The sequence below is a fragment of the Gobio gobio genome (genome assembly GCF_949357685.1).
Source record: "Gobio gobio genome assembly, chromosome: 3".
Taxonomy (NCBI): domain Eukaryota; kingdom Metazoa; phylum Chordata; class Actinopteri; order Cypriniformes; family Gobionidae; genus Gobio; species Gobio gobio.
This window is the reverse complement of record NC_137099.1, coordinates 24,525,211-24,544,730: the sequence shown is the minus strand read 5'-3', so window position 1 is coordinate 24,544,730 and position 19,520 is coordinate 24,525,211. Positions and strand designations below refer to the sequence as shown.

The following is a 19,520-nucleotide window of genomic DNA, read 5'->3' as shown; positions in this document are numbered from 1 at the left end:
CACCAAAACTGTATTTAAAAGCCCCTCACCAAGTATATTCTTTCTCTTCTTCTCCAGTTTTGACTCAATGATCTCTTGGGTTCTGGTTGATGAAGTTTGGGCTGAGAAGTTGATGTAGATGGGGACATAACCTGCCTTTTCCTGCACACTGTTCAACAATGCCCGTGCCACAACAGACTAAAACACACAATAAGCCTAGTAAGTGATTTCTAGTGACGAACATAAACGGAACATATAAAACTTTACTGCTTCACACACTTACATCACATTAAACACATGCCCGCCTTACCTTTCCCACTCCAGTGATGCCAGTAAAGAGGACAGAGTGATTGACAGATAGCAGTTTTTCCATCAGGTATCCATACCTCACCGTGTCTGTGGTGGGTACCAGCATCTCAAAGAAGGGCATCTCACTGTTATAGCTAAAGGGAGGAATGACCCTCTCCCATGGCTCCAAACATTTAGTATCAAAGTTCATATACACGCTCCATAAATCACCTCCACTGGGCAACTGTTATTGAGAGAAAGTGTAAAATGTATTCCATTTAGAATGTATTCTATTTTTCATGAAATGAAAGTAAATGGGGACAGGTAAGTCAAGTTCCTAAAACGACAACATAAAACACAATACAAGTAGTCCATATGGATTGTGCACTATATTTCAGGTTTTCTCAATAGTTGTGTGTAAGAAACAATTTTGAGGATGCAAGAACCACTCACATTTTTGACAGACAGATAGATAGATCACTCTATGATATTATGGTCTGCAAATTTGGTAATTATAAGGGGGTTTGTTTAAATAAAAAAATATAACAGTAATAGCAAGAGATTTGTTTTATGAGTGTATTATAAGGCCAGGTTCTAGCACCCTTGTTCATCTCAAATTGACCATTTCCTTTTCTTCTGCTCTCCCCTCCTCCCTCCCCTCCTCCCTGGATCCTTCTGTCTTGCTCTGTGGAATACTAATAATGATACTCTCCACTGCATTCCGACCTTCCGAAATAAATACCACACCTTCCCTTAATCCTTCTTTATACAAATGTCTAGGGCATACTGTTTTTCTTCGATCTATTTCTCATTAAATATTCCTGAGGTCACATTTATTAATGTGACAGACACACAAGACGAGACATAGCTGTCTATTTAAAAAGAATTGAACCAGTCAGGTGCTATATATAATTTACAATGACCTCTTAGTCAGGTTAATGTGCTCTTTTCAGGGTCAAAGCCTAGAGAAGGTTTGCAGTGTCTTCAATGTTCCACATCAGTTATTTAACAGGAATAGCTAGTGTATTGCCATTGAGAAAACATTATGATGGGACTAGAGAAAAAAAAAGAATGAAATGAAAATGCATGGCTGCAGGTCTGTAAAGAACTAAACATGTTCCTCCAAATCTCGTAGCACATACTTGTCCTGAACAAAATGCTATTAGAACGCTTATATGATTGCCATAAATGAAGGCAATGAAACAGAAATTCCTAGTTATGCTCATTGACAAATTTATCCATAAGTGTAAGCATACTTCACAGTTTAATCAAAATGATCTGAGATTATTTCAGAGTATATGAAATGTACTTATGCATTACATTACATTTTACATTTATTAATTTACCTTTGTGTTACTGTTGTCCTCAAACTGCTGCCTGACGAAGGTGTCGAATGTGTCCCAGTGGCTGTCAACCAAATTCCCCCCCACTGCCCACAGGTAGCAGAACACAAACGTCTGACACAACATACTGTTCAACTTGCTGGACTCCTGCAAATACATACACAAAAAGCACATAACAAAGAAAACAGTTGAACACCACCATACTGCAATTTCTAGCAACTTGAAATTGTTACTCTTAGCTTATACTGCAGCACTACTGTATATCGATATGAGTGTGTTACAAGTATGCAGCAGTTTTGGGGTCTAAATCTTCTGAACTGTGCCAGTCCAGGGTTTTGATTAGTGGTGTTCAACTTGCAACTCAAGTTCCCACTCCTCTCTGAATCCTTATATTTCTGCATTTCTCTTGTAAAGGCGAGAAACCAAACATGCAGAGAGAAGTGTAAATGAACAAATAAATCGGAATTACTCTTCAGGTTTATTAATTTAACAGTACTAGTGGGTAAAAATGATAAGTCAACTTCATGCAAGTAAATATTTTCAAAAAATTGTTTTTTTTTTTATTTGCTTTGGCTTCAGTACAATAGCAGTATAAAATACATTTTAATTACCATTTAACTTTATAGTTAACCCTTTTTCTCACACAATATAAATGGGTCTTTGTACATAAGAATATATAGCCTTTTTATTTTAGGTATGGGGTATTTTAAAGTACCATGGATCACGATTTCAAAAATTTGGTTTGGTAAGATTTTTTTAATGTTGTTGTCGAAAGAAGTCTCTTATGCTTACCATGAGTGAATTTATTTAAACAAACATACAGTAAAAACTGTAATACTGTGAAAAATCATAACAATTTAAAGTAACTGTTTTCTATTTTAATATTTTAAATGTTATTTATTCATATAATGGCAAAGCTGAATTTTAAGCAGCCATTACTCCAGGCTTCAGTGTCACATGATACTTCAGAAATCATGCAAATATGCTGGATTGGTGCTCAAGGATTCTTTGATGAATACAATGTTCAAAAGAACAGCATTTATATTAAATAAAAATATTTTGTAATATTATAACATGTTACTGACTCTTTTGGTCAATTTAATACATCTTAGCTAAATAAAATTATTCATTTCTTTATTTAAAAAAAACAAAAACCCTTGAACAGTAGTTTAGATGGCTAGTGTAGATCTACTGGGTTTTCTTTTGTGTCTTTAACCACATTATCAATTAGACATCCTGTAGAAACTTTCTAAAATATGTTAGAATGCCGTGTCTGATTAATTTTGATGATAGCAAAGATTCATTATACCATTTTGAGGTTAGGGGCTCCATCGCTGAACAGTAACGCTTCCAATAGGCAGCAGAGGGTTGTGACTTTACTAATGTCCACCTGTCCAATGGCCTGCACACAGTGCTTTGAAACAAACTGCAGGCCCTTCTCCACATATTGTTGAAACAGCTCCATCAGATATTCACGTACAGGCTCTGTAATCTAAATAAAAATAAAAAAACATATTACCCAGATGGTAAAAGGTCTACAGGTCTAAAAATCAAACTAAAACTTTAATGTTTGCCTATAAAACTGTTAATTAAGACTCTTTCTAATGCGTCAGTGACTGTAAAACAATGTGAGCACTCTGCTTTGTGAGTCCTGAGAGAGTTTTAAAGGCTTCACCTTCTCGGCTAAACCTGTGAGCCAAGTCTGAACATACGGCATCCACTTAAGCTCCTCTGGGTCAATGTACACCATCCCACAACGGCTTACTGTGGCAGGAGACGCCACAGCCAGGTCTTGAACCTGATTGAAAAAAGCGTGGCATGTAAGCGTGCGTGACTAGCCTCTAATTAAAAGCGGGAAGTGCATGTGGAATTTAACAAACACGGAGCATGTGCACATTTGAGCATCTCACCTCAAACATCATGTGTATGGAAGGCGTGAGCTTAATCCTTTCACTGTTGGCCAAGCAGAGCATCTTATTATCATCCAGCACTGTGTTCATATTCTCAATCCACAGTGCGTCCACTGGGCCATCACTGATCACCCATTTGTGGTCATCACTGAAGTCCTGAACTGCAGCCCGCACACAAAGCGCCATCAGACCATCCCGCCATTCCAGCGTCAGCGGGTTCACCTCACCATAAAGCTCGCCCATGCTCACTGACTTTGGGTTGAGCACATAAGTCTTAACCGGGCGGTAGAAGGGATTTTGGTGGCCAGCATGATAAAGGGTATCCAAAGTGTCTGCCAGCACACGGTAGACAGTAGTCTTGCCACTCCCGGTGGGCCCCACGAGCATTACCCCATGGCGGACCAGCATGGTCTCATAGAGCTGGATGACCTTGCTTATGATGCTTGGGAGGGGCTGGAGGGAGCGTTGGCACAGTGATGAGTGAATGGTGGTCTGCAGGACACCGTAGTCATGCTCTGGGATGGTGACGCCAGGGAAAAGGTCTGACAGGATGCCACTAAGGGAAAAAAAGAGTGAGAATTAGGTATTCACACACAAATACAGTGGCCCCAAGAAATTCTTGGACTTTTAAGCCACATGTAATTTCACTGAATTACTATAAGAAAAAAAATCTTTATATCTAAAGAAATGAATGGTACTTCTGAATATGCGTAAAAAAATGTACACTCACATGAGATGGAAAAAGCTACTCTATCCTACATTATGGTGGCTCCCCCTTATGGTGGATGCCATGGTCAATAACTCACTCTCTCTCTCTCTCTCTCTCTCTCTCTCTCTCTCTCACACACACACACACACACACACACACACACATACACATATATACACACACACATACTGTATGTATGTATGTTGGTTTTTGTGTTTTATGATTTGTATACTGTATAAACTTCACAGAAAAAATTCTGCACTTTACATTTTTCAAAAAAACAAAACAATCATTTAGTATAATTTATATAACGTTTTCCTCATGGGGACTGATATTTTGTCCCCACAATATAAACAAATTCTTGTTAAGACATGTGGTACCCTCAACAGGAATACTTGGACCACACACACAGTAACACAAGTTGGTTGTTTTATAGGGATAACTATTTTTAACATTGATTATAAAAAGTAACACTACTTGAGCACCAAATCAGTATATTACAATGATTTCAGAGTAATCATGTGACTCGGAAGTTTGGAGTAATGGCTGCTGAAAATTCAGCTCTGCCATCAGAGGAATAAATACAATTTTCACAATATTGTTTCAAAATATTACTGTTTGTAATGTTTTTGTTTTTTTTACATGCTTAGTGTGTGATATTAAAAACACGAGTGGTCACCTGAAAAGCACTGCATCATCTTTGAGGAACTTTGGCAGGTTTGAATCTCGCAGAGCTCTGATCAGCACAACATCCTCGCTCAAGTGAGGGTTTTCTCTTTTTAATGACCTGAACACCACACACACAAACACACACATAATACATAATATATTAACAGTTGTTTAGAAAATGTGAGCAGGAATACAGGAACTTGCAGCACAAAAACATTGAATTCTCTCAGTATTTTTACACTCCACAGGACATCGCACAATAGATCTTATTATAGATGCCGTTCACGAATTAAACAATATTTTTACATTTTCTGAAGAAAATGGGAGTGATGCACTGTGAAAGCTCTGTGTAAGTGCTTTTAGTGCATTGCTATGTGGTTGCTAGGGTGGAAAATATGAGGTAGCCTATGTGGTGCTTGCCCGCCACAATATTAGGATGTTGTAGGTGGTTTTGCTAGGGTGGTTGCTAGGTCATTTCTAGATGGTTGCTATGTGGCTGCTTCCTGGCTTAGGGGATTTTTTCACACATTTTAATGTTTTAATGATCACTTCACACCTCTCCTCAACAAGCCACATGATTTGAGGTGTCATTCATGCCTTGATAAGCACCACTAATTAGTACTGTGGGAATCATAAAAGACATCCAAGCTATTAAACAGCCTGTATTAATTCCATGTCAGTAATTACACAGAATATGGTGCTCTAATTTACTCTCACTTTTTAAACACTTGCCTACAGTTGTTAATATATTCTTTTTAATAGTTTAGTAGACTAAATCACATTCATTTAAAGAGATACCTTTTGAACCACTGAAGAACATGTGCATATTAATTCGCAATCAAATTCGTTTATAAAGCAAATGCAATAAAAGTGTGAGAAGGCAAGAGTGGCCTAGAAAAACCCTAAACAAACACTTTCCAAGACTGGTTTACGTTATTTATGCACCCTACATCAATGAAAGGCCATTCAAATTAATCAAAAGTGACAGAAAAGACATGTACTGTACATAAGTTCTATTTCAAATAATGCTGTTCTTTTAAACATTCTATTCATAAAAAGTAGTGTATATGAGATTGAATCATTGAGTAGTGTTAAAATGTGTTTGTGCTGTAGAAAAAGAACAGAGATCAACCCTGAATGCCTCACCCTGCCATGACCAGCACAGATTTGACAGCTCTCATGCCAAAGTCATAGTGATCCTGCTGAGAGAGCTGCTCACTGCAGAGTTTGTACATCTGAGTCATCTTTCTCGCAAGAGTCTTACTAGACTCAAAGCCCTCAGAGTACAGGATCACCTACAGAGAAAGAGAGGTTTTAAGGTTAAAGATACTGTAGAACTGCCTGGGTTGTCAGATAAGGCATGCTAATATTGAGTTTCTTAGCTGTGGTTTCTGAGGAGATTTCCCTAGTTCCCTAAAATTGTTAGTTCCTTTGTGTAAAAGAGTTTGTTTGATTTGGACAAAATCTGGTGATTTAAAAAAAATAATACTTATATGTATTATTATTATTATTATTATTATTATTATTATTATTATTATTATTATTATTACTGCTACTATTTAATATTATTAAGGGTGCCAAAACCAGGGCCTGTGAGCTAGTTGGCCCGCGACCCTTTTTGATATGGCCTGCCATGCTACATCACAAGAGGGGGGAAAATAGGGGAGAAAAATGCTATTGATATCTTTATTTCAAATGTATCTTTAACATTTTGTTTTACTTTTTAATTGAAATATAGAGAATATAAGTGATTATAATGCAACATTTTCTTTTGGCCTAAAGCACTTGATCAAGTTTGATTTTTGGCTTTTGCAGTAAACGGTTTGGGCACCTCTGCTCTAAATGCTCCAAATTATTTAATTATTTTGTCATTTTACACAGGGAATAAAGTGTGTACTGAAGTTAACGTAAATATTCTATACAAATAGGAAATCACAGTGATATGACACCAGTTACATCTCCATAAAGGGTAATTCTCACTGCACCAACAGACGTCGAATATAGCCGACACCAGATTACTTATAGCACGTCACTTCTCAAACATTCCACTACCGGACAATTTTTAATCTGCGAAAACAAGCGCTGAACAACGGCAACAGACACAGACTGATGAAACAAAGATCCAACAAATCCTGACAAATGTGTCTGTTGCCGTTAGACTGGCAGTGCAGTGTGAAGTAGCCTTAACACACACACACACACACAAACAGACAGACAGACAAAAGCTTTTAATGAGTACACACATTAGGTGAGCAGTGCCATCTCTGACCCCTCCACCTAGTGTGGTTTATCATCATTACTGGGATCAGATCAGGTGGTTTAATCACACACCTCAGCGATAAGAGCATAGTTGGGCACCATCATGGCTATGGGTCTGAAAAGGGCTTTCAGGTTGTCAGGAAGTTCAGTCCTGCCAGCGTAACCGGGGTTCATAGTGATGAAGGCAGCACAGGTCATCACCAATTTTATCTCTCTTCCCTCAAACATGAACCGAGGTAGCTGCAGAAAACAAACACAATCCAGACACATGCAGTTGCACAAAATTCCTGTATAAGTATGTTTATGAGTATGTGATACTGTTTATGCATATGTGAGTGCGTATGTACTTTACCTTGGCTGCCTTGGCATTTCTGATAGTGATGAGTTGTTGAGCGATGACTGACAGTACCTCAATGTTGATGCGATTGAACTCATCAAAGCAGCACCAGGCACCTGACTGAGCCAAACCACTGAAGAACGTCCCCATCATCTAAACACACAAACGCCATATAACACTTGTAGCAAGCTGAATACTGAACTCCCTAAGGGCTTAGAATGAAAATATAGTTGTACATACTGTAGCATAAATTACTACATAGCTAAAGTAGTTATTAAAAAAGAGTTGAAAAACAGTGCTTCAGAGTGAATATTTTTACATATATGAATTAAAGATAATGCATAAGAGTTAAACTGCCATATGCATATGCAAGGTTGATTAATCAGCTGATGTTTGGCCGTTTCAAGATTGATTAATCAGCTAGAGGGGTCGGTGTAGCGCTGGAAACTAGAGGTTATGGTGGCAGAAAAGACCAAGGCGGCCAGGGAGGAACCAGGAGCAGAGGTAACCAGGTGTGGAACCAGAGAGCAGCTCTTGATAGCCCACAGTGGAGTCAACGGAGGGAAGAGCCTTGGAACTTGGTTGATGACACCCGGGGGACGACTGACAGAGATGACGCCATTGGAAGTGTAGCCCTGGGTGCAGATGGAGAGCAGATACAACGATGGTTCTGGAGACCAAAGTGGAGCCGCAGCATTGAGTGTCTGAGGTGGAGCCAGAGTACCAAGTGAAGCCGTAAGGATGATGGTATCTGGTGGAGCCAAGGGAGGAGCCAAGGTGAAGCCAACAGGTCGACGGACCAAGGTGGAGTGATGGGATCAACAGCTTGAGGTGGAGCCTGGGGTTCCACTTGCTTGGACGAAGTTCACCATTTGACTCTACTGACTCCAGTGGCTAAAAAGGAGCTCTCTGTAGACCCAGCAAGACTACAGAGAAATCCCATGAGGGAATAAGGAAAAATTCAACCTCCCGGCGCCTCTGAGAAACCTGATGATCGGGCCACGCTTCCCTAAAGACTTTCCATCCACTGCGTCATGATGTGCCGTTGTGGCAGCCACACGCACTTTCAAGGTGGAAGGGCACAGCCGACCCAGCCGCTGCACAATTGTGCTCACCTGGGATGTGAGTGGACCACAGTCCCTGCTGACTCCAAAAGAGGAGATGGAGAGTGAGTCACAATACGCAACATGAACGTCAAACCGGTTTATGCACACAACCGCCACTGTATTATCCATCCAGACCAACACGTGTTTGCCCTGGATCAACGGTCAAAACCTCTTTGGAGCCAGCAACACTGTCAGTAACTCAAGGCAATTTATATGCCAGCACAGTTAAGGTCCTGTCCAGGAACTGTGTGCCTGTGGCATACAACACCCCAGCCTGTCTTGGATGCATCCGTTGTGACAACAACGTATCAGGACACTTGTTCTAGTGGAACCCCTGCCCATAGAAATGTAAGGTCTATCCGAGGGCTGAACGTGCGGTGGCAGATTGCCGTGATAGCCACGTGATACCTACCGCGGCACCATGCCCATCTCAGGACTCCAGTCTGAAGCTAGTGCTAAAGCAGACTCATATGGACGTCATATACCACAGGACACTCTGAAATTGTTTCAGTGGATCTCAGCGGCCTGGTGGCATCAATACGAGGCAGGATGTGTTTAATCGCCTTGGTCTGCTACTTTACTGCTGAGAAATGCCAGGAAAAATCCTCAACAGTGATGCAGAACAACTCAGCTTCACACTCAGACCAGGCCATCCGTGGATGACAGATATTGACCGCACCCACACATTGTTAAAAAGATGCTCTCCATCTGTGTTTGCTCTTTTAGAGGAAACTGCTCTTTTAGCTGAGGCACCCAAGGGAAGCTCTCTGCACTTATCTATGCTTGTTTAAAAAGACTGCTGTGTTGCTCCATATTTCTTTCCAGCAGCCACTTCTTTAGAGGTGAAATTGTAGAGTAACAAAGCAATTAATTGCTTCGGAATGACTCCAAAGAACAAATCTAACTGAGTGGATTGCACGCCAGCTCCTTGTATACCCGTATGTCCGGGAGAGTGGCGCATGCAAATTCCACTTGCCAATTCTCATGGGCCTTTTGGGTAATTGGGGCTCCCAAGTATGACCCCAAGTGTCAGTCTTCGACACCACATTGAAGTGACTGACAGATAGGGAACTACTTTACCCATTATACTGTACAGAAAATTCTGCTAAGGGTAGCAGTGAACAAATGGTGCCAAAAGAGTTTGCAGGGAACACTCACTCCCATAATGCACCAGAAATTACGTAATTGAATAATTACGTAGTCTCACTATGCTGTCAAAATACTTAAATATTTGTATATATGTATTTGTATACTGGTTGGGTTGGTTAGTGTTTTATAATGCTCTGAAAAAAAATTATTGAAAAAAATACTTCCGGAAACCATGCTGCTGAAAAGTGAGCGTTAATGCATTCTAAACTGATCCACAGGATGTCATTCTCACATGCCACCTATGTACTGAACTACAGAAATAACTATGCCCAGCCCATCAAAGGAAAGGAAGGATCTACAGAAAGAACTATATGGTAAAATAATGTTCCAGTGACAGAATAAAAAAAGAACAATGAACAATAACTATGATGTTTTTAAGGCCTAGTCCGAATCTTACGCGTCTTTATGACTTATGACATATGACAAACACTAAACACTGGCCATAAATAAGGACAGCCTGCTGGGTAAAGCTATCAGAAAGATGTCTCCAGTTGTTTTTATGTACTGTACAGAGAACTTCAGTTGGAGCTCTGCTGCCTCCTAGTGACAAATGCAATGAATTCACTTTAATATAACAGATAAACAAGCATCTCTGGGTCATATTAGTTGTCTAGCTCCTTAACAAATTGATTTGGAAAAAATTTAAATAGTAGTTGGACTGTAAGCGAGACAGATTAGCACCTTATAGTCGAGTCCATCTGAGCAGTTAAAGACCACACACTGAATTGCCAGAGCTTTAGCAAGGTCTTTAGTGGTCTCAGTTTTGCCTGTGCCAGCTGGACCTGCAGGAGCTCCTCCCAGATCCAGCTGCAGTGCCCCCATTAGGCAGAGGTAACATCGATCCTAACATGAAAAAGTAAACAGATTTGCAGTTCACGCACACATTATTAGTACAATCATGCTCCTGATAAATCACACACACACCACACTGGCATAGATCTGAACTTTCCATTCATGTATAAAATTATACATTTATTTGTTACAAGCACTTATAAGTAGTATAAGTAGTTAAACTTGTATTTATTATGCATGCCGTGAAAAGACGCAAACTGATATTGACCATAAGGGCAGAAATGCCACCAAAACTGATTGATTTTATTTAATAAGTTAAAGACATCATTGTTCAAATTGCAAATGTATTTACATTATCTGATATAATTGGACAAAACTCATAGAGAGCATATGTATAAAATTAATCATAAATAAGGGGAGGAATGAAAATAATTGTTCCCCTTAATAAAAAAGTGAATCTATATACCGTCAGCGGAGTGATCACCAGTCGAGGACACGCTCCCAAATATTCATATCCATAGACATATTGAGAGAGAGCCATCCGAGCCACACAGTCATCCAAGTCCACATCCCAATAATACCGCAACTGCCTCTGCCACTCGAAATTATCACTGGAGTCCACCTACAAACATAAAGACACATGCCATAACCTTTTGAACTATCATACATAATAGGTAAATAATTGCCATTTATTTTATGTATGGCAATGGTTCTCAACTGCTTGGTCGCAGGTCTTTTCTGATACAACTACAGGTCTGTTCTGATGGTCATGGACAACAGGGTTAAAATTGATAAAATAATAAGATAAATACGCATATCAACTTCTAAAACAGATCACAAAATGCTGTTGTTGATTCTGTCACTGCAAACTATGTTGAGAATCGATTGCAAACAGGCCACGTTTTCTCCAGCCCTGTGACAAGACGAAGCAAATACACAAACCTTCTCTTTGACAAGCTCTGTGACGATATCTCTGGCATGCACATCTGTGGTGATGAGAGCTGTGATGATGTTCCGATGAAGACTAGGCAAATTCCCACGGACCAGAGCAGCAAGAGAATTCAGTCTCTGTTTATGCACACACCCAAAGATAAATACAGACAGACACACACACATAAGCAAAAACCACATACATGTACCACAAAAATATTCACCTAAACTGTAAATGACTTGCAAGGAAACTTCAAAGGAACTGACACATTCATATAAAGATACATAATTTGGTCAATTAAAGCTATAGGTTATCACCTCAAAGTTGGTGAGCTCAAATTCTTGTAATGCCTTATAGTGGTCATGATCTCCCTCTAGACAGTTGTCCATGTCTCTGCACCACATGAGCTGGGAGATGGTCAACACAACCTGCAGAAAAGCACAAGTGAGAATCGCTCATACACTCAGAGACACACATAAGAAATATCACCTATATGAGAACCAACCTGTGAGGGATGCCCAGCCACAACCCACTCTACTCTGGCTTTGCTCTGGTAGTCAGCAATTGCAGCCTTACTTAGTCTCCTAAGAGAGGAGAACATGGCCTCCTCCACTTTTCCCAACCAGTCCTCAACATTTCCACGAGCCTTCAGCCCTTTCCCCAGTGACACCTACATCACAAACACACGCATATATATTTCCATCCTGTTTCATTTTATAAACCACTGGAAAAAAAAGAAAACAAAAAGAAAATAAAGACCTTTTCTCCCTCAGGTGACACCATGGCTAAGATGTCATTATTGTATTGTATTTTTTCGCCAGTCTCGCCATCTCCTGTAGTAGGGGTAAGCAGGCCGAACTCCAGCTGTGATATTGCATCAAAACACTTCCTCAGATGAGGCTGCACAGCCTGAGGGTTCCGCGTCTGGGCCAAAATCTCCAACAGTTCATCATTAGAGAGGAAGTAGAACCTGAGCCACCCAGAGAAGTGAGTAAAGTCATGGCACAGTATCAAGAGAAAGCAGCATTCTGATGAGAAACTGCTGTGCGTGTGTGAGTGTGCATAGACACCTTGGGAAGATAACTCTCTTGGACTCCAAGTAAGCCTCTAGGCACTTCTGTATCCGCTCCAGGAGTGCGTTATTATTCTGGAAAATATCCAAAAGCCCTGGAGAGACAGAGTAGAGGGTAACACTGGGGAAAGTCATTTATAATTTACACCATTTTTCATTGTTGCATTTTACCTACAGCTTTCATTTAGACAATGAACCATTTTACAGATACAAACTTTTTGACACTGGACAAGAACTTTATTTTTGAATGTAAATATGTTAATCTAATGTTTAAGTTGTAGATATGAAATTGCCTATGCTTTATGTGTGTTTCCTGAGCTACATCTTGTCAGACCTGTTTGTGTGGCAGCGCGAAAGGCATTGGGTATGCGGTTGACCTTCCTCATAATCTCTTTCCAGGACTTGTCCACTTGCAGGAACATCTTAGACTCAGCAGGCAACTGCCTCTGGATGTCAGGAGCACTGAAAATACTCTCAAGATAAAGCCAGCTTCTCTGACATACCAACCACTCCTCCTTGAAACACAGTAGAAGATAGTCAGATAGAGAATATTTGATTTAACAAAACACAACAACACAAAACAAACAGAAACTGAACAAAACTTGAATGTGGTTTTGTTTTTGATTACCAGGGTCTGGCTGAAAAGAGAGAGCTGTTTCTGCCACTTGTCTACTCTGGCCTTGATGGAGCCTGCATAACGGGATGAAGCAATTGTGGCCACATTGACTATACTGTCATCGAGAAGCACCTGCAAAATTTACATTCACACAGACAGAATACAACTATTACTAATAAGTGAGGAAAAAGTCTATTCTTTATTCAACTCTGGCAAGGTTATGATTTAAATGATAATTACACATGAATCTTATGGTTTAACAATCGGAAAACTCTGTGAACAATGGTTACAACCCATTCTTACCTGAATATCATCAGTTCCTCCGAGGATAAACACATCCTTGGAGTCCCGATGAGACAGCACCACAAACTCTGTTGTCTTCCAGGATTCCTCAATCTATCAATAGTATGTGTGTGTGAAGCTGAATATAAAGACGTGTATAAATGTTGTTAAAAGAGAATTATAAACATAGGCATCACCTTTCTCAGAATGTTCTCCAGAGATGCTTCTCCCGAGGCTTGTGCTGACACCTGAGAGTTTGAGAGGATTCATGAGTTTAAAAGAATAATCTTTAGCAACTATGCATTGATTTACTCCTTCCTTTCAGGTTGTGCCCCAAAACCTAGTGAGCTGCATACTACAGCATGTTATGGAAATGTAGAATGTCTATGATGCCCAAAAATGTTGTCTAGGAAAGTAAATCATAGGTTTTGGGAGCCTCAGTGTTTCTCTCACCTCCTGTATTTGTGGTCCAAAGTTGAAGATGTTGAGTTCTTGCAGGCAGGCGAGAGTCAGTGGCTCTTCCAGTAGTTTGGCTTCAACAATTTCCTCCAGAATTTCCCAATGACGAGCTTTCAGACATGGGTTACGCAGGTCTGTGATTACTGGCAACTATGCAAACACAGAATGTTAAATACACACACTACTATTTAAAAGTTTTTCTTCTATTCAACAGGATGTTTCTATTAAAAAAGAATGCACTATAATGATCAATAGAGTACAGAACAGTATAGACATTTATGCTGTTCTTTTTTAACTATTGAAAAAGTATCACAGTTCACAAAATCATTTTCAACATTGATAATAATATGAAATGTTACTTGGGCAACAAATAAGCATAAAATAATAATTTCTGAAGGATCATGTGACTGAACACTGGAGTAATAGCTGCTCAAAATGTAGCTTTGCCATCACAGGAATAAATGAGATTTTATGAGAAATGAGAAATGAGAAATATATTGAAATAGAAAATAGTTATTTTAAATTGTAACATTGTATTGACACTATACAAATAAATGCAGCCTTGGTGAGCTTAACATACTTTTTTGAAAAACAGATTATACCAACCCTTACGAAAAAGAAGTTTATTGAAGTGTTCTATTAGTATACTTCTTTTAAACTAAAAATAAGAAAGTATAATTTCAGTCTACTTTTTATATACTTCTCAGAAATATGTACTTGTAAGAAATATACTTAAAATTGTGCTTAAGGGGGGGGGGGGGACACTCAGTTTCAGTCAGTCTCATGTCAATCTTGAGTACCTATAGAGTAGCATTGCATCCTGCATATCTCCGAAAAGTCTTTATTTTAATCATAATTATTAAAGAAAGATGCGCTGTTCCGAGTCTTTCCGGAAAAAGCCGTGCGGCTGGGGGCGTATCGTGTGGGCGGAGCTAAAGAATGTCGAGCGCGCGCCGCTGTTACTGTGTTGAGTGCGTCTGAAAGCTGCGTCATCCCTAAAAGCGGGAAAAAACTTTATTCAACATAAAAAATGGCTTTTAATCGGATACATCCATACATCTATGATCCGGAATCAGACCCAGAGGCTGAAGTTGAACAGGAGCAGCAGCAAAAACGACTAGAGCAGGACATCTCTATGTGGTAACTGTTATAAGTTACACTAACTATATAATATGCTTAGCGGCTTGTGTTATTTACACATTTATACTTTAATTATATCGTGTGTGTGTGTGTGTGTGTGTGTGTGTGTGTGTGTGTGTGTGTGTGTGTGTGTGTGTGTGTTTACGCGTGGTTTGTGTAGACATGATTTGTAGTAAGCGGACTGGTTTTGCGCGTCAGGCTAGTGTTTACATAGAAAGACATGGAATAGTAGCGCATTTGAATGAAGAAGCGCGCTTATTTAGTTCAACATATTTCCCCATTCTTTGTGTATTGTTGTTTGGAGTGCTTTTACAATACACAAACATACACATATAGTGGCCAGCTAAACAAATGTACACACACTATACATCGCATGCTCCATTGATCAATACGTGGTCATGTTTGGGCTACTTGATGGGCATAGGCAAAAACAGACATTTGAAGCAGTCTTACTCACTGCCTGTGGTTCCAACGTTGGGACCTTTATCGTTGGGACCGCTCCATCCTTCAGCATTAGGCGATCTGAAAATCCGGAAAAGCAAATTCCATCCACTTTTGCCTTAACGCGGGGTTATTTGGCTACGAGCCAGCGCTTTGATGGGCGTAGCCTATTGCTTTCACGCTCTCTCTCTCTCTCTCTCTCGCGCGCGCTCTTCCGGTAGAATTGTCCGGACGGCCCATACAAGGAAATTCCGCCCTGTTGACGTCAAGCGGACCCATGATCGAAAAAAACTTTCCGAAACTTATGACTAACAGGAAGTACTAATTTTGGCAAAGAAATACTCCCATCAAACGTCCACCTTAGCTTTTGAAACTGTGTCCATGTTTAGCATGGGAATCCAAGTTTTTAACAGTGCAAAAAGATCAGTATGCATGAAACAGCATTTCACCCCCCCTTTAAGTATACTTAACTTGACTTAAACGGCTATTATATTGTAATATATTTGGCCTATACTTTAGTATATACTATACTATACGCAATCTTTTGATCGAGATATACTTAAAATTATAATTAAGTATTCAAAGTATACTTGGCTTGTAATTGTGTTTAATCTTTTGATTGAGTAGATGATTAAATACACTTTTTTTTACACAGTTCCCTTTCGAGGGAACTCACACTGCATCGGAACGACGAATTTGGGGGACACTCCCTAAGCAACAGCGTATCTGAAGTATGAATGAAATCAAGCCAATCCTGATTGGTGTTGCGTCATGACGTAACTATGACGGCATACCCGGAAGATACATAAAGGGGAGCCTGTGCATAGTAATGGCAGTTATCGCTCTTCAGCATAGCGCTCTGTGTGAAATCTGTCTGTCTATTTATTGTTGTATGTCAGTGAGAAAAAGTATGTGTGAAAGTATGGCGACCGCAAGAGAGTTCAAGCAGTGTGTGCATTCGTGTCCCCGTTATATGTTGGGCTCGGACACACACTCGCTTTGAGTACAGTGCCTGGGTGTTGAGCATGCTCGGGCGGCTCTCGAGGGAGCCTGTGATCATTGTGAGCGGCTCATACTCAGGCTCTTGTGCTCTCGGCTGGCCGTGTTTGATAAGGCCGGCCAGCCTCGTGAGCCCTCTGGTTCTGGACCCGCAGTCGCCGAGGCGGCTCGGTGTCGCAGATCCTGGGGCTCACAGCGGGATCTATCAGTTAGGTTTGGGACTGCTGAGGCACCTTCCCACTCTTCATCTGATGATTCCGAGATTCTCCCTCCCCGTGTGGAAGCCCGCGCTGCGGCTTCTTCCCCCGGGGTGGAGAATCCGGTGTTCATCCTCTCTGGTTCCGAGGAACCGGATGAGGTGGACATCGAAGCAGGCGGTGAAGCACCATATGAGTCGCCACTTCACCCACCCGCTCAAGAGGAACTGGTTGAGGTTTTGACCCGTGCGGTGGCCAAATTAACAATCGATTGGCCACAGGAAAATGAGGAAATTCAGCCGCCAAGTAGGCTGGATGACCGATTCCTTTCACGCCGGGCTCAAACACCTCGCCGGGGCTAGCCTTTTTTCCCGGACCTGCACAATGAGTTGTGCAAGTCCTGGAAGAAGCCGTAAAAAGCCTGGAAGAAGAACTCCAAATTCTGTGGAGTGACGTGGACTGTAGTGGTACCAGAGCGGGTTCGGGTAATGGAACAAGAAGTCAAATCCTTGCTGGTAAAGGGGGCCATAGAATATGTTCCTCCGCCAGAGAGGGAGTCCGGGTTCTACAGCCGGTACTTCATAGTTCCAAAGAAGGATGGAGGGTTGCGTCCTATTCTAGATCTGAGGTATTTGAATCGATCTCTGAGGAGGTTCAGGTTCAAAATGCTCACCATTCCCACCATCGTGAGTCAGATCCGGTCCGAGGACTGGTTCGTCACGATAGATCTGAAGGACGCATACTTCCATATATCCATCCTTCCGTGTCACAGGAAGCTCTTGAGGTTCGCTTTCGGGGGCGAGGCATACCAATATCGAGTGCTTCCCTTTGGTCTAGCTCTTTCCCCACGCACGTTCACAAAGTGCATGGATGCAGCTCTGGCTCCAATGAGACTCCAGGGCATCCGTGTGCTGAATTATATCGACGATTGGCTCATTCTGGCCCAGTCGTACGATATGGCAGTTCGGCATCGAGATGTCGTTCTAGCCCACATAAAGTGCTTGGGGCTGAGACTCAACACCAAGAAGAGTGTGTTGACGCCGTCCCAGAGAACGACGTTCCTGGGAGTCGTGTGGGATTCGACAACGATGCGGGTGCAATTAGCTCCCTCGCGAGTCGAGACCACGCGGGTCGATGGTCTCAGGGTTAAGGCTAGGCCACAGCATCACTGTCAGGCACTTCCAAAGGGTGCTGGGTCACATGTCAGCAGCATCCAACGTAATACCTTTTGGCCTGCTGCACATGAGACCCCTACAGTGGTGGCTGAAGACCAAGGGGTTATCCCCCAGAGGGAACCCATTCCGTATGATCAGGGTAACGCGCGCATGCCTTCGTTCCCTAGCTATATGGAAAGAACCTTGGTTTCTGTCCCAGGGGCCAGTGTTGGGAGCGTCCTGTTGCCGGAAATCCGTTTCAACAGACGCCTCCCTCACTGGTTGGGGCGCGGTCATGGACCGCCGCTTTGCGAGGGGCCCGTGGGAGGGCCGTCATTCCTCCTGGCACATAAACTGCCTGGAGATGATGGCCGTCTACAAGGCTCTCAGGAGCTTTCTCCCGGACCTCGGCGGTCACCATGTCCTGGTACGGACAGACAATACATCTGTCGTAGCGTACCTCAACCGGCAGGGGGGTCTGAGGTCGCGCACTCTATGCAGACTGGCGCATCAGATCCTCCTGTGGGCCCAAGGGAAACTGTTGTCCATCAGGGCAATGTATGTCCCGGGGGTCCAAAATCAGGGAGCAGACATCCTGTCGAGGCAGGGGCTGAGGCCCGCGGAGTGGCGACTCCACCCAGAGGTGGTGGAGGCCATGTGCGAGAGGTTTGGCCCAGTGGAAGTGGATTTATTCGTGTCTCGAGAGACGACCCACTTTCCACTGTGGTTTTCTCTCACGCATCCGGCCCCACTGGGGCTGGATGCCATGGTGCAGACGTGGCCGAGGCTGCGTCTGTACACATTTCCCCCGATCGCTCTGTTCCCGGGAGTCCTGGAGCAGGTCCGTCGACAGGGCGCCAACCTGCTTCTGGTGGCGCCACGTCGGCCGACTCGAGTTTGGTTCTCAGACATCATAGCTCTGCTAGCGGGTCAGCCGTGGGAGATTCCTCTGAGGAGGGATCTCCTGTCTCAGGCAGGGGGCACAATATTTCACCCCCGGCCAGAGATATGGAACCTCTGGGTCTGGCCCCTGAGGGGGCCAGATACCTAGAGGCTGGCCTGCCGGCGGATGTGGTTGAGACCTTGCTCAGTTCCAGGGCTCTGTCTACAAGGAGACTGTACAGCCTCAAGTGGAATGTATTTTCCACTTGATGTAGAGAGCGTGAGGTGGACCCAGTTAACTGCCCAGTGGCTTCAGTGCTGGAGTTCCTCCAAGACCGTTTCTCTGCAGGGCTTACCCCGTCCACACTCAAGGTGTACGTGGCTGCCATTGGGGCTTTCCACACACCGTTGGGTGATGGGCCTTTGGGTAGGCACCAGTTGGTTGTACGGTTCCTCTGTGGGGCTCGGAGGATGAGGCCTGTGGCTCGTTCCAGAGTCCCAACCTGGGATCTGGCAGTGGTTCTCGAAGGATTGGCTGAGGCCCCCTTCGAGCCGCTAGAGTCAGCAGACCCAAAGAGCTTGACCCTTAAGATGGCCTTTCTCTTAGCCATCACTTCTCTGAGGAGAGTGGGGGACCTTCAGGCCTTGGCGCTTACGCCGACTTGCCTGGAGTTTGCCCCTGGCGAAGTGAAGGCCATCTTACACCCTAGGGCCGGTTATGTGCCCAAGGTGCCATCAAGCGTGGTCAGGCCTTTGGTTCTTCAGGCATTTCATCCTCCGCTTCACGTGACGGCAGAAGAAGGGAG

The 19,520-nt window shown here is 42.5% G+C and overlaps 1 protein-coding gene across 1 annotated transcript in view; it reads right to left on the bottom strand.

The window, feature by feature from the left end:
• The window catches only part of dnah6 (dynein, axonemal, heavy chain 6), a gene marked incomplete at its 5' end in the record, with an annotated part of 108,397 nt that overhangs the window by 62,713 nt on the left and 26,164 nt on the right, over nucleotides 1-19,520 (bottom strand). The window contains 22 exons of the mRNA XM_079813168.1: nucleotides 30-177; nucleotides 290-511; nucleotides 1,614-1,757; nucleotides 2,920-3,102; nucleotides 3,286-3,408; nucleotides 3,521-4,076; nucleotides 4,909-5,016; nucleotides 6,045-6,193; nucleotides 7,230-7,397; nucleotides 7,510-7,647; nucleotides 10,431-10,592; nucleotides 11,008-11,163; nucleotides 11,484-11,609; nucleotides 11,790-11,900; nucleotides 11,978-12,142; nucleotides 12,232-12,442; nucleotides 12,543-12,639; nucleotides 12,879-13,059; nucleotides 13,173-13,292; nucleotides 13,464-13,556; nucleotides 13,640-13,690; nucleotides 13,896-14,051. Of these exons, the coding sequence (XP_079669294.1) occupies nucleotides 30-177; nucleotides 290-511; nucleotides 1,614-1,757; nucleotides 2,920-3,102; nucleotides 3,286-3,408; nucleotides 3,521-4,076; nucleotides 4,909-5,016; nucleotides 6,045-6,193; nucleotides 7,230-7,397; nucleotides 7,510-7,647; nucleotides 10,431-10,592; nucleotides 11,008-11,163; nucleotides 11,484-11,609; nucleotides 11,790-11,900; nucleotides 11,978-12,142; nucleotides 12,232-12,442; nucleotides 12,543-12,639; nucleotides 12,879-13,059; nucleotides 13,173-13,292; nucleotides 13,464-13,556; nucleotides 13,640-13,690; nucleotides 13,896-14,051 (3,568 nt within the window). The remainder of the gene's footprint in view (nucleotides 1-29; nucleotides 178-289; nucleotides 512-1,613; nucleotides 1,758-2,919; nucleotides 3,103-3,285; nucleotides 3,409-3,520; nucleotides 4,077-4,908; nucleotides 5,017-6,044; nucleotides 6,194-7,229; nucleotides 7,398-7,509; nucleotides 7,648-10,430; nucleotides 10,593-11,007; nucleotides 11,164-11,483; nucleotides 11,610-11,789; nucleotides 11,901-11,977; nucleotides 12,143-12,231; nucleotides 12,443-12,542; nucleotides 12,640-12,878; nucleotides 13,060-13,172; nucleotides 13,293-13,463; nucleotides 13,557-13,639; nucleotides 13,691-13,895; nucleotides 14,052-19,520) is intronic.